Raw genomic sequence first — 16,271 nt, 5'->3', positions numbered from 1 at the left:
ATCTCTTTATATGCATGACTCAACTCTCCATTTTTATTATTTGTATCAATTAATGGATTGATCTCTGGTACCTTCATTATTATGTACGTTAACTCTTCAAATTTTTTGTGCTTTCATAAATATGCTGGCAGATAGGGGTGTCAATATTTGACACAACCCAAAAATCCGACTCGAATCCAACCCAAAAATTTCGGGTTTGGGTCAACCCATTTGAGAAACGTGTAGGGTTTAGGTTCATGTTTTTGACCCATTGGCAAAACCGGGTAGGGTTCGAGTTGACCCGGAAACCCAAAATCAACCCAGGTTGACCTAGAAAAATGACTGCCACATTTCGTGTGAATCCCGAGTCCATGAACTCGCCTAGTCACGTCAACCGTCCTGGTCTAGTTGACTAGTCGAGTGACACTATCATATCCATCACACCAAGCGCCAGTCCTGTCGACTGGTCAGGATCCACTCTCTAGTCCCGACCTCGACCAATCGACCGCCAGGCACCAATCCTGTTAACCTCCAGGCGTCAGTCTTCAATTGCCTCTCCTGCCACCATCGACGTGAGCCCCGCTATCCTGTGCTAGCCTCGCTTGTCGACGTTGATGCGAGCTCCACCATCCATCACATCTACGAATAAGGTATCCTGGTATACAAAACCGTGTCAGGTCGGGTCAACATGGTATAACCTGACGGGTTGCGTCCGGATTTGCGTTATCAACCCGTTTGCAAAATTAATCGGGTTTAGATCAACTAGTTTGAACCCGTGTCAGTTCCGGCTGGGTTTGACCCGAAACTCAATTTTGACACCCCTAGTGACATATATTTGAAAATCTCTATTCAAATTTCATGAACTTTCTTATTTATTACTTTGGATGGAGTCATTATCATATAGCCTTCTATTGCTATGTATATCTGATACATTTTTTGACTTATTAGATTTAAAGTCACAATATAATATGTGATTTAAAAAAAAAAATTAAAACATAAGTTTCTTCTTTGTACAACTTTTTTATTGTTTTTTAAAGCCGTTTAAAAATAACTTTAGAAAATAGTAAAAAAAACTGTCCCAAATATAAAATCCTTTTTTTTTTCTTATTTTTTCAAAGGTTTGCATTCATGTAAGCTACTTCTAATATTATTTTTATTAAAAGTCTATTGTAAACTTGGTCAACTATTATTGGTGATCTATAATTTAATGATGGTATGATTTTTTTTTCCAATTCCATTAAAAGTCTACTGTACTTGTCAACTTTGTAAATCTATCACAAGAGGAATTACTGTTCATTAGCCAAGTTCTTAGGATCTTATAAAATCAAGGAGTATAAGAATTATAAAAAGAAATTGTTTTAAGTAATAAAAAAATTAGAAAAATTAAAACAAAGAAAGAAAATATAACAAAAAAGAACATAATAATTATAGAAAATTAAGCAAGAAATTAAATAAATTTGAAGGAAATTTTATGATAAAATAGCATGCTCATTTATTTTACAATAAGACATGTATATATAGGATTTGTGGAGTTTTTTTTATTTAATATAATTCTAAATAAGGAGTTATGAAATTAATCTATCCAAAGTTTCAAAGACACTATTAAAAAATAAGGATTAATCTTTGTTATCACCATAATTATATATTTGTATATTTTATGTATAAAAGATTTACTTATAATTCATTCTTAAAACAACTTTACTATTAAAAATCCTTAGAATTAAGAGATAATGACTTGATGTTAGTTAAAATTAATAAGTGATTGAGATTTGGTTTTAAGGTTGAAATATTATTTTTTAAATTTTGATAAAATTGGATTATGATTTTTTATGATTAGGGGTTAGGATTAAAAAAAATCATGACTAAAATTTGGTTATGATGATTTTAAAATACTTGAATGTGCTTTCAGATAAGTGCAATATCTAAATAATAAATCGACTATTATATTATTATTATCTCAAAATAATTTTAGAGGTAATTTGACTTGCAGAGATTTTACGTGTAATGTATTTCAAATGCAAGTGCTTTGAGTTTTTGGGTTTTTTAAGTGTTTGATTAGAAGTAAAATAAATAAAAAGCATTTTTCTAAAGAATTTAAAATGCCTAGTGTTTTTTTTTTTAAATATTCTATAACCACTTGAAGGTGATTTCAAAATAAACCGAATCTTACACACACGTACATAGGCAATTCGGGTCAACGGGTCGGGTTCGGGTCGAACCCGGAACTGACCCGGCACTGTTCGGGTCAACCCGAACCCGACCCGTTTTTAAAAACGGGTCAGGTTTCTGGACCCGAACCCGACCCGATTCGGGTCCGGGTCAACCCGACCCGACACGAATGACCCGGGATTGACCCAAAATTGCTAATTTTCGGGTCAAAAATCGGGTCAATCTCGGGTTTTTCGGGTCAAAAACGGGTCAATCTCGGGTTTTCGGGTCAAAAATGATTTTTCGTGTCACTTTCGGGTCACTTTCGGTTCAATTTCGGGTTGGCGGGTCAACCCGAACCCGACCCGATTTTTAAAACGGGTTGATTTCATGAACCCGAACCCGACCCGTTTCGGGTTTGGGTTGACCCGAACCCGAATTTTTCCGAGTCAGGTTCGGGTCGTGTTTCGTGTCGTGTCAAAAATTGACACCCCTACACGTACAGTACTTGTGAACTCCACATTTCTTTCCTGCATCAAAAGATTATGATAACCCAAATTTATTAAATAATTTTTTTAAATTAAAAAAAAAAACTAAATTTCAGCTCCATTTCTTGCCCAAGGAAGAGGAGGAAGTGAAAGGAAAGAGGAGAGAGAGAGAGAAAAGCCGCGGGATCGTTTTGCCGATTTTGTGAAACTTGTTAAGATTGTGGTAGATGTTTCTAATCCAAATTTTATTTTCTAATATTTTGATTTTAACTATTTGATTATTTTCATAACTAATTTTATTGCATTTTCTATTAATTTATTGAACTTTTATCGCAAAAATTTTTATATTTTACAATACTAATTATTCTAGACATTTTAACTGTAATATTTATTAAAAGGAAAATTGTTGTATACCCATCTATCGTGTCATTGCCTCCCTCTGAGCTGTCAAAAACGGGTCATGGGTCGGGTTCGGGTCCAACCCGAAATTGACTCGACAATGTTCAACCCGACCCGCTTTTACAAACGAGTCGGTTTTCCAAACCCGAACCGGCCGACCCGCTTCGGGTTCGGGTTGCCGAACCCAACCCGTTACGGGTATATTTCATTAATTTTTTTATTTAATATAATTTATTTAAATCTTAATCAAATTAAGGTAAGATTTACTTCAATTGATTTAAAATAAATCAAGATTAATTTAATTTGGGCAACAATGTTTATAATTTTTTGAAATATCATTTACTTATTTCATAAAAATCCTTTAAAATCCTCCTAAATTAATTAAAACTGGGTCAAACCGGGTTGATTTCGGGTTTCCGGGTTTACCCGAACCCGACCCGATTTTACAAACGGGTCGAAATCCCTAACCCGAACCCGACCCGGTACGGGTTCGGATCAGATTTTCGGGTCGGGTCTAATATTGACACCTCACCACCATGCTCTCACATTGATTTCATCATCTATATTGTCAAAGACGATTTTAGGAATTAGGATAGAAGGTACATATTGGCAATTTTCTCTCCAAAGTTTGTTTATTTTTAAATTTTTTATTCTCATTTTTCTTAAGATAATAATATTCTGAATGGGAGATACAAAACATTTTGTTTATATTGCATTTAGAATACCCTAAACTCTTAACACTATTGCTTTTTATATTTACTATATTCGATAAATAAATAATTAATTATATTTACTATATTCTAGAATTTATTTAAAATATTCTGTTTATTTTTTTCAAATTTATTAATCACATACTAAGTTGAACTGAATTAAAATTTAAAATTAAATAATACTGAAAAAAATATAAATTTCTGACGTAATTATTCTTCCTAATCCCTTATTTTTCCCGAAAAATTTTTAATTACATTCAAATTAATTATTAGTTCATGAAAATTGGGCTAATTAGGTCAGAAGACTACGTTCGAATGAATCCACAGATAACTTTTTACAAATTTATTGCATCCGTACGAACTTTTATTTGGTCTGGTCACCTGACGTAGCTCTACATTCGGACGCCACTAAAATAGTGCCACATGTTCTCACTATTTACCGCGCGGCCCGACAACCCCGAACCAGAACAGAGACATGATTGCTATGTTCGCGTGTTGCTAGGTATTGCTCGGTATTAGCTCTGCATTTGCTCGGTATTGGCCGAGTTTTCTCAACAATAACGAGAAATATCATTCTTTGAAGGCCAATACGTACCGAGCAATACCGAGAAACTCGGCATTGGTCTTCACAGAGCGATATTTTTCATTATTGCCAAGCAATACCTAGAGCAATACCGAGCAATACGCGAACATAGCAATCCCGGGTCAAGTCGTCGGGCCGCGCGGTATTGAGTAAGATCACGTGGCTACATATTATTGGCGTCCGAACATAGAGCTACGTCAAGTCACCTGACCTAATAATTGTTCCATCCGTACACCCCTTCTTGTTCGAGATTAAGACTTAAGAGAAGAAAATGCTGACCATTTAAAAAAAAATTAAGGAGCAACTTGCAACGAGCTCGTCACGTTAGTACTATTTTTAATATTAAAATTTATTCAAATAAAAATCAGGTTATAGTCCAATCTGCCGTCATCTTTTTTTTTTTCTTTCCTAAAAAAAAAAAAAGAGTGATTCGTTTGGTTTACTCCGTTCTACCGCCATCTTATTAAATAAAAATTAGCTCACTAGATCGTTGGTTTCTTACTGTTTTATTTTGCTTTATTTTTCTATGCTAGCCTCGTTTGACTAGCTTTTTGTTGTCTTTTTTAAAGAATTTCTTACGAAGAGATTTTTTTTATAATAAAATAGGCTAAAATATGACAATTATAAACTAAGTGACTTATGATATATTTAAAAGTCAAAATATTTAAAAAATTCGTAAAGATATTAAAAAATGATTTTTTCAACAATATTCTGCAATCATCTTTATTAAAAAATATAATTGTTTCAAATAGAATCTTAGATTTTATTTCATATAATTTTTCTTACTACTTTTTAGAACAAAAAATTTTAATTAAAAAAAAAGTATATTCTAAAAGAAATAAAAAAAGATACCTCAAATGAAGCCTTAATCAGAGATATATTTTCTCATTTATTTATTTGATTCTTTTATAGTCCTCATTTTATCTATTTATTGAGAAATACTGTCAAAACTTTAAAAATTAAATTGGAGATCATTCGAACACCAATTTCGACAAACTTATCATCAAATTGAACGTCTCGAAGATATAAAGCCAACAACATCAAATTCGATCTAATATGAGCCCCAATAGGCCCAAATCAAAGCACCAAAGCCTACTTAAACGCTTCAGAGCATTAATTGGATGATCAAATGATATATGAATATGGCATCTTATAATCAAATTGAGCGGCGACGAATCCAATGAAACCAAGATCACTCAATTATGACATCTCTAAGGTATTTTAAATTCTTGATAAATGCCTCATGCTTAAGTGGATCACTAGTAGTCATCTGATGGAATACTCACAACATACCCTTAATCTTCTCCATATTTACTAGTCATGCCGCTCCCAAAAAATTTTAAATAACATCTAATTTGGGAGGAAAAGGGGAGAAAGCTTGAGAGTTCTATCGCACTCTCCATCCAACTATACAACAAATTGAGTTCTTTCCGATCACTGATCACTGTTGGACTTCCGCTTGTTCTCCGACTATCGCTAGAACTATTCCCGTATGTTACCGACATCTCATCTCCTCCCAAACATTGTCATCCACTAACGACGGTCCTTCCGACCACCATCAACCGATCATGGTCCTTCCAATCTCCGTCACCGGCAGACTACGATCCTTCAAATCGTCGTCGCCCGCCAACTAAGATCACTTGAACCACCGTCACCCGACTATGATCCTTCCTACCACCATCGCCTGATTATGTTCCTTCAAATCACTGTCACCAGACTATAGTCCTTACAACCTTTGTCATTCGCCGACTACGTTGCCCTCCGAACTCCGTCGCCTGCCGACTATGGTCCCTCTGACCTCTGTCCCCCGTTAACTGCGGTCCCTTCGACCACCGCCACCTGTAAAATATAGCCCCCCCGACGTCCATCGCTTGCCGACTACAATCCCTTAGACCACTGTCGCCTGACAACAATCTTTCCAAACTACGATTCTTTTTTGCTATCATCATTTGATTATGACCGCCAACCAAATGAGCAGGAGAACATTTTCTTGAGAACAATTATCATGTCAATATTTCATTATATAATGTGCTATCCACAATGTATATTTATTTCATTGAGCTAATGCCGTCTTCTGAGGAGGGGCATTTTTTGTAATCAACAACCAAGTAGTGGATTCATTTCGACACCGAGCAAGCTAGATCCCATGATTTTCCCCCTTTAATTCATTCATTTTCATGCACAAATATCGATGTCTCTTATGGACACTGCACCATTCTCTTTTATATGTCTATGTTGTATTTCAGAATAAAACTAGGATGCTAAATTTTATATATCTCTATCACCGCAAATATTTCAAGACATAACAATAATACATGATAACATTTATTTTTCTCTTTTTTTTATTCTTTTCGGTTTTTCTAATATACTAAAGTTCCAACTTTTGGTCGGCAAAAATGATTTTTAATTGCAACATGAGACTCAACTACTGCCTGTGCTTATGAATATATTGCATCATGACTGAAATTCAAATCGCTGCTGGTTTTCTTCGGCTCTGGATGGTACCGTCGACATTAATTTTTTCTTCCCACTACGGCTGCAAGTTTCTGTATTCCACTTTTGATTCCTTTCACATTCGCTTTGATTTTTATTTTTATTCTTGCATTTTGTTAATAACCGGAATTAGCTGGGCTTTATTCCCCGAAAAAAGAAAAGAGGATAAGCAGTACCTCCTATACATTTTTTTAGAGGTTATTATAAAATTATTATGAAGAAAATAGTTCTTTTAAAAATAGTTATATTGATTTTTTTATAATTTTTTTAAATAATGAAAAATAGTGATAAAATAAAGTTATAATTATAATCGAGAAATTTAAAATTAAATAAAAAAAACTGTTCCAAATGACACCTGCTATACATTTCACTTTTTTACAGTTTGTTTAAACTATTAAATTTTTTAATAGATATAATGCGCTACATTTTAACAAAATTAAATAACAAGCCATTTTTTAAAAAATAAAAAAAAATACGAAGTTGGAGCAAAACCGGCAAAGTCCTACAAAGTGCAAAGTCTTGAAGGTTTTTCTTCTACTTCAATGGGCTAAAATCAAGGTCAAATTTGGCTTGGCTTTAGTTCCGGGCCTTCCAGCGACGGGATTTAGTTTGTTGTTCTTCCTCCTCAGTGCAAATTTCTGAGGTGAGAATATATTCCTTTTCGTCCTTATTTGAACTCAATTTGTTGTTTCTTGTAAATCCTAAACAGTAAAATGTGACTTTTAGTATGTCAATGAAAAAGCCAAAGACCAAAATAGCAAAACAAATATTCTAAAAAAGAAAGAAATCTATAGTGTATTTCACATGGGATTGGCTATTTTGCATTTTTTTCTCCTATCTGGAAATTGTGATAGCATTGGGCTGGTCTAATTCGATTCTTCCTTATTACATGCGGACGACGTATAATACGTCTGGACGTCAATTAAGAGCCGCCACGTCACCCAATACACATTGTATTGCTGCTGGACGCATTTGACGTCCGCACGTAATAATCTCTCTATATGTTGAACTTTTATTTGGTCCGGTGAACGTACGCTCCTCTACGTTCGGCCACCAATATTTTAGCGACACGTAGCATGAAGAAAAGTCGCCGATCCGACCCGCTCTTTTTTGGGTTCTAGCACGTGCGTTTTTTTAAATCCTTGACGAGCCGAACAACATCACATAACCTTTTAGATATATTTCAAATACCTAGCAAAATACCGAGTTGTACCTAGTTTTTTCTAGCAATACCGAGCAAATGCCTAGCAATACCGAGCAAATCCCTAGCAATACTGAGCAAATCCTGAGCAAATACTGAGTTATACCGAGTTTTTTCTAGCAATACCGAGCAAATACCTAGCAATACCGAGTAAATCCCTAGCAATACCGAGCAAATCCTGAGCAAATACCGAGTTGTACCGAGTTGTAGAAAAACTCGGTACAACTCGGTATTTGTATAATTTTGGTCTTCAAAGAGCGGTATTTCTCATTTTTGCAAAGCAATACCGAGCAAATACCGAGCAATACCGAGAAAATCGTGAACATAGCATTCCAGGGTTCCGCTCAGGGTCAAGTCGTCGGGCCGCGCGGTAAAGAGTAAGAGCACGTGGCGACATGTTATTGGCGTCGAACGTACATCTACGTCAGGTCAGAGGATGTAATAATTTTAGTATTAGGTTCGAAACATTTAATCATTGAGAATCTAATTTGAGTCATCCAAATTTAGGCCATTTGAGCTCGACACGCTTACACTCTTAATATTATATAAATATAAAATGTAACTATCAGATTCATAAAGTTATAAAAATTTTACATGGTGTAATTAAAAAAAAATAACTGATAACCAGATGAATTTCACACTTCAACTAAAAAAACACATATGGCCGGCAACTCTCCTGGTCTCAGAATAAATTTTTTTATCTCCCTCAAATTATGAGATAACAAATTAAATAACCTCAGATAATTATTTTAACACAGTCCGGTAACATCCAGGCGATGCCGCCATTTGTCGCCCTTCTCACCGCGGACCGAAAGTTGCTGATGAAATCTCCGCCGGCATTCGAATTTTCTCGCTCCAAGCCTTGGACTCCAGAAACAGCTGTGAAATCTTCCCCTGAACCCAACTCATCCCCGGCCTCTTCGCCGCGTCACCCTCCACGCACCGAAGCGCCACCACCATCATCTTCTCCGCCACTTCCAATGGAAACGAATCCTTCAACCTCCGATCCACCCACCGACGAACCCTCCCCAACCTCTCAACCACCGCCGTCACCGAATCCATAGCCGGCGATCCCTCCTCCTCCCATGCTGCCGCCCCAACTACCTCCCTCGCCGTCTCGATTAGAGAAACCCATTCATACCTCTTTTCTTTTTCGGCGCCTAATCTATACTTGACCGGCTCATCACCGGAAATCAACTCCAGGACCACAACCCCAAACGCAAACACATCCGATTTCCTCGTAACACTTCCCCCAGCAATCACCTCCGGCGCCAAATACCCCCTGGTCCCCTCAATCTTCACCGACCGGCTGTCCGTTCTCATCATCTTCTTGATTTTAATATCCCCAGCAAGGAAGGCTGCGCCGAAGTAGCAGATCTTGGCGTTGAATCCGCTCTCAGAGACGATGACTGCAGAGCTTTTGATGCGATTATGAACGAATCCGCCGCCACCGGCGTGGTGGTGGATGTAATCGAGACCCTGTGCGAGATCAGCGGCGACCTGCATTCGGGAGATCCAGGACGAGAGAGCGGTGAATGTAGGGTTTAGCGGGTTACGGAGGCAGGAGGAGAGAGAAGCTCCGGGGACGAAGTCGTAGACGAGGTGGATGTTGTCGGCGCATACAGAGGCACCGAGGATGCGAACAAGGCTGCGGTGGTGGCTCTTGCAGACGTCGGCGAGCCGGATTGAGAGGGCTTCGGGATCTCCGCGGAAGGGACGTCGGTAGACGAAGACATCGCAACCACGTAGGGAGCAGCGGTAAGAGGAAGAGGAGATGTGCTTGGCAACGGGATTGATAGTGGCGGCGGATATCTCGGCGTTAGAGTATAGAGTCGGGGTGTCGGAGAGGGAGGAACGGAGGCTGGCAAGGGAGGAGATGCTCCTTGAGGAAGAGGAGTTGGTGCGTCGGTCGCCGGCGATGGAAGTATTGGTGACGCTGAAGAATATCGTTGGGGAGGCACCGCCGGAGGTGGAGGATGGGGTGTGGACCGTTTGCTTATTGGACGGGATGGGGCGGGGCTGGGAAGCGTGGGCATCTCGGCGGGCTTTGCACATGGGAGCGCCAAGCGGTACTGGAAGGAAAAGAAATTGTTACAGGATATCTTTCTATTTATATTAAAATTTAATGTTATAAAATTACGTGACTTTAGTTTAAAAAAATATCATTTGACACAACTCTCTTTGGCCTATTGGTTGAGAGCTTAGGCTTCCAACTAAGAAATCCAAGGTTCGAGTCTATGTGTATGCGTTGTGTATGTGAATTTGTCTTAAATGGACTAAATGTCCCAAAAAAAAAAATCATTTGTTATAAATAATATAACAAAATAATAACAATTTTAAATATATGTAATTAAAAATAAATATCATATATAAAAAAAATTTCATAAGCATACAGGTACTTTTATAAATAAACTATGATGACAATCAATGATTTGGATGGTCAACACTCAACAACCCCTTCGGTTGATTGAGCTTAATTTATAACATTTCTTAAGTATGATTTTTTTATTATCATATACATATCTAAAGATTTTTTTCTTCTTTTGACTCTATTTTATGCCCCTCTTGTAATTTCGCGAGCATATAGCTCAACTATTTTCAAAGAATTGCTACTACCTCAAGTACAGTATGGGTCGATTTTGATTTAGGATCTTTTTGGAATGGCTGTAGTAGTGTCTTATAAAATTTATGATAAAATTGTTGTGATGAAAGCAATTTAGCTCTCCAATTGAAAGAAATATTTTTTAATATAAAAATTTCTAAAAAATTATGAGAAAACAACTAAAAAGTATTATCCAAATAAAATTATGATGATTTTTATTACTTTGTTATTTTAATTTGAGTTCAAATAATTTGCATAAAACAAAATAGGATTTTAATGATAGAATTCTAATAAAATTTTGATGGTTAAAAAATTACTTCATTTAAAATATAAGAGTTTCATACAAGCCTATTTGAGTATCTAAGAGAAACTCACCAGAACTTGTTAATTTTGATCGAAATTCATAAAATTAGTATGATTTGTAGTTTTAACTTATGAGAATTAATTAAATTAAATTCCCCAATTTGATTGAATTTTTGTATTATTTTACATCTTAAATTAAAAGAGAAGAAAATACCAAAATTACTTAATTTAATCCCATAATTTTGCTTAGCGTGTGAAAGCGTTGGTGATGGCGTCAAGTTGCATTTCCTTAGTTTTCCTTTAATTAGAAAATATATTATCTTCCATTTGAATTTGTCAAAGTAGCTCGTAGTCAATTTAGTAAATTAATGAAATTCCTTACGACTTCTTGGAAAGTCAACTCTGTTTTTTGTCGACCATCTGCCTACCCTGAATAGTCACGTTTGAGATTTATCCTTCAAAAACAACTATTTTACTGCTTCCTAAATTTTATTTTTAGTACAAAAATTTCTTAAAAGTATAAAAAACAATTATCTAACGCTGTTCGAAACGAAACCTTAATTCATAAATAGAAGTGGCATAATCAATGTATGAGAGATATAAAGTTTAATGTATTAATTACTTAAAAAAAAAGTTTAACGTCTTAACTTTGTACGAAAATCTAGCACACAAACAAATATAAGAGTAGGATGTAGCAATCATAAGTACACCAAAATTTTTACGTTAAAATCCTAAAATGGAAAAAAATCATTTGGTCTAACCCAACTTGAATGAATGATTGATTATAAATGATGTCCTTTTTCAGATGAGATAGGACTCAATATATCAAATACATATTGTAGAGAGCATATTACAACATGGCAACTAGTCTTAATAGATTGTTGTTTTTTTTAATTGTTTAGTCAATAGGGTTGTAGTGAGCAGACTGCGGAGATTAGAATGACCGTAGTCGGCATACGATGATAGTTCGAGATATTGTAGTTGACAGTCAAAGGTGGTCATCATGGGCATAGTCAATGGGCGATGATGGTCGGAGGGACCGTAGTTGGCAATCGATGGTGGTCTGAGGGGCCGAAGTAAATGGGTGACGGTGGTCGGATTTGACTATAAGCATGTCATATTTTGATATTATTTGATCATCCAATTAATGCTCTAAAGATTTCAAGTAGGCTTTGATCATTTGATTTGGGCTTATTTGGCCTCAAATTTGGACTGAGTTTGGTGTCGTTGAGTTCATCTCCTTAAGATGTTTCATTCGACTAGAAGCTTGCTAAAATAGGAGCTTGGATGATCCTGAATTTAATTTTGGAAGTTTATGATTCATATTTACATCGAGATTCGTGCCCGATCAAAGCTAATTTTGATGACGTATCAATTGCCCGCCCTATTTTCGGACATCTAAACATGTGGATTCCGAAACTATGTATTTGATCCTTTCAAGCTGCTTGTGATTGAAAATTACAATTACGAGGAGTGGCGAACTTTTATTTGGTCCGGTGTAAGGATGCAGAGGAACATCCGGTCGTAGGAAAAACTCGGTACACCTCGGTATAGGCGGGATTTTGCCTACGACCGGATGTTCCTCTGCATCCGATCGGAGGACGTAATAATTGTTCAAGAGTGTGCACCTTCTTGACTTATAGAGGGATAGAGAATCATTGTGACGGTTGTAAAATTTTATTTATAATTGGTCAGAGAGACCATAGATATGTAAACAATATTTATATTCGAATATTTAATGTGTATTTACGAGCCTAATACAATTATTTTCTGGTCAATTAATTTTGGAATACATTCGTCCATATTATATCAAAATATTCTTTATACTTATCAATAATTAATAAAAGATGTTTTTACTAGAATTTTATGGAATGACAAAATTAATCGCTATTATCAAATGTGTATAAATAGTATGTGTTTAAACCGCTGTAATAGGTCCTAAAAAGTGCGGCAAAAACTTGATTTATTAGTAGTGCTAGGATATTGTTTACTTTTTTTTTGGGAAATTTACATACATACCACTTTATAACATCTTATTTACATATCTAACATCTAAAACTTTAATATTACATGCATACCACCTGTAATATTAAAGTTTTAGATGTTAAATATCTAAATAGAATAGTATTAAATGGTATGTATGTAAATCTCCCTTTTTTTTATTTTTTTATTTAGGATATTGTTTACTACGGTCAATGTAAGATTATATGATAAATACAATGTATTAGAGAATCATGTTCTCCAATAAATATTATATAATAAATTTATCAGTCATAACTGTCACCAAATTATCATTACAATATATAATAGTTGGAATAAATTTAAAAAACAGTATCACATTAATATGGTTAATACTGTTTCAATGTTTTTTTTTTTTTAATACTGTTTCAATATATAGATTAATAAGTAATATATTTTTTATCATATTAAACTACGGGAATATAAAGTGATGACTGCTATAAAAGAGTATATATTATAATTTAAACTATAATATCTGGCGAATTATAAGTTAATCAGGCTTGATATGATATACAATTATGAATTATCACTTATTAAATGATTTTTTAATAAAAATAATTTTGAAAAAAATCATTAAAACTGTTTTAAAAAATTATTAAAAAATTTCTAAAAGTTTATAAAATGTTCAGAAAATTCATAGAAAATTTTGAAAAAAAAAACTTTTTATCTTCTCTATTGCCTCCTCGATTTGAATAAAATATTAATTTTTCTATTATTAATATATAAATTGATTTGTTGCCTTTTAAAATTTTCAAAAAATTATTAAAAATTTTCTAAAATTTAATAATAAAAAATTCTTTTCATCTCTCCTCTTCCTTGCATCTATAAATAGCACCTTGGGGTAAGGGGAAAAGCACAATATTTTGTGTCGGTCCAAGCCCTCTCTTTGGATTAGTGGCTCGGGGATTGTGAGCAGCGAACAAAACCTTCTTCTCTTGTGCCGGCCTTAACATTCATGTGGATTGATAGCTTGAGGAGCGTAGGTGGTGATGAAAGCGAATGTTGGTGGTGATCAAAGTCTAGTTCTCTTGTATTGGTCCAAATTTTTTCTTGGATTGGTATCTTGGATAATGTTGGTGGTGATCAAAGCATTGATCCAAATTTTTCCTTAGATTAATAGCTTGGAGAATGTTGGTAGTGATCAAAGCCGGGTTCTCTTGTGTTGGTCCAAATTTTTCCTTAGATTGATAACTAAGAGAATATGGTAGCAATGAAAGCCCAATTTTCTTACAAAAGTTAGAAACGACCTAAGGGTGGCCTCTCTCAAGAAGAGATTTGACAGCAGCAATGCCTGGGTCCCGGGACGATCAGACCAAAATTCGATCGTCCCGATCGCCGTGGACAATTCCCAGAACTATTCTCAGGCCGATATTTTCTACAGTGCCGATCGGCCTGGACGATGTCCAAATCGGCCTAGACGATATGTACAAAAACCACCTGAAGCAAAACTGGGCAAAATCTGGAGCAAAACTTACAACTGATCGTCCCAGGACGATCCAGATCGTCCTGGACGATCCTGGAGCAGATTTTGATATTACAAATGCCTGGAAGAAAATTCGGCGATAACCAACAAATAGGCAAAATTCCATTAATGACCGAAGACAATCAATGAACATGCATAATCCTGACAATGGTTTACATTTGGAAAGAGATCCGACAATCATAAGTTGATCCTTTGACGCAGGAAGTCAGACAGTATTTTGATGAAATCATAATGAAGGTGGTTAGATGACATTTCGATCTTGGCAATCAGGTGGTGAGCTGATGGCAATTTTCAAGCTATATTTTGTTGGAAATAGTAGGTATGCATGCTAACGGGGGCAGATAGTCGATAACATGATGGAGAGAATTGAATATTATATTGACTTCAACAATCTTGCAGCATATTCGTCATGGTGTCAATTAAGTGGAGGTTTGATGGTGGTTTGTAATAAGCTTTATAATGTGTTGATTATTGCTCCATAGAGGTCCGATATGGGACGTGCATGATCCTCCATTGCAGGAGAGAATAGTGCCTTTCAGGATAGAGATCATATCATTGAATGATATAGAAGAGTTCAAGGAGTCCTTGACTTGTCATCAAGAAATCCACAATCATATCCAAGTGGTTCATGATAAGTTGTCTGATTGTCCAAAGCATTGATGAAGGCTTTGCTTACAGCTTCTTAAAAGGAAATCGATGGGAAGTTCGTAAAATTGGACTTGTAATTGAATGGCTAACTCTAGGGGTGTCAATTCGGTTTGATGGGTCGGGTTCGGGTTGAACCCGAGTTGACTCGGATCTAAACGGGTCAACCTGAACCCGACCCAATTTAGCAAACATGTTAGATATTTCAATCCGTACCCGACCCGTGCGGGTTACCAGGTCATCTCTCAATATCAATATCAATATCTTAGAAATTTTTATATGAAATTGATGTTTACTTAAAGTAATGAATACTTATATATGAACTCATTTCAAATTTCTTTATGCATTGCTTAGATAAGTTTTGATTTATTACTCTCGAGTTAGAATAGTTATAATAGAGGAATTTATTCAGCATTTATTATTCTGATAAATGTAATTCTTCTGAGGCTTTTTAGCCTTCCAAGTTTTTTAGTGTACCAGTGTCTTTTGAGGCTCTTAGCCTTCTAAGATTTTTGATATATCTATACTTTTTTAGGTTTTTAATACATGCTTTTTGAGGCTCTTAGCTTTCGATTGTCTTTGATTGAGGGGTGACTCTGTCAACCACTTACTCTCATGTAGTCTTTTTAGTGAGAATCTTATCCACTGATAGCTTTCCTTTGAGGCTACCTCATGGGCAGACATTCCTAGGGTTATTTGATAGAGTGTTACTCATTTGCATTAAAAATGCTAACAAAATTCATAAGGAATGTTTGACCTATTCGAGGTTGTTTAATATAACATTTTCTGATGACATTAACTTGTATGGAAGCGGCCGAGAGAATCCACTAAAGATATTTGACTTATCTAAGATTATTTATCATAGTGTTACTCAATGACGTTAACTTGTATGAAGAAGTTGAATAGAATCCCCTTGGGATTGACGTAATTTGATTGATAGGGGGTGAATTCCGTATATATCTCGAATCAAACGTGACAATAAATATTTCTTTAGAATGTTATTGCCTTTTTGAGATCGAAATTAAGACATTGCTCAAAGAATAAAGGTCCAGTTGGAAACTGCATATGCCTTAAAAATTTTCTTGAAACATTCTTACATTTATTGAAAGCTTTATGAAAATTGATTGTCAATGACATTATCTTGGACATTGAAAATATTAGAAAAAAAAAACTTTTTTTTTGCCTCTTCGCATTGGAAGTTACAAGCAAGCCCCAGCC

General features: G+C 35.4%; 1 protein-coding gene across 1 annotated transcript; it reads right to left on the bottom strand.

The window, feature by feature from the left end:
- Positions 1-8,662: 8,662 nt before the first annotated feature.
- Positions 8,663-10,087, bottom strand: LOC110099924 (lysM domain receptor-like kinase 3). Its single transcript, XM_020827255.2, has one exon. It carries the CDS (start codon positions 10,054-10,056, stop codon positions 8,800-8,802), a length of 1,257 nt encoding a protein of 418 aa, XP_020682914.1. The 5' UTR covers positions 10,057-10,087; the 3' UTR covers positions 8,663-8,799.
- Positions 10,088-16,271: the final 6,184 nt, after the last annotated feature.

This window comes from Dendrobium catenatum, unplaced genomic scaffold, assembly GCF_001605985.2.
Source record: "Dendrobium catenatum unplaced genomic scaffold, ASM160598v2 fragScaff_scaffold_334, whole genome shotgun sequence".
In the NCBI taxonomy this organism is placed as follows: domain Eukaryota; kingdom Viridiplantae; phylum Streptophyta; class Magnoliopsida; order Asparagales; family Orchidaceae; genus Dendrobium; species Dendrobium catenatum.
The sequence above is the reverse complement of the archived record's forward strand: the minus strand, read 5'-3'. Positions and strand labels throughout refer to the sequence as shown.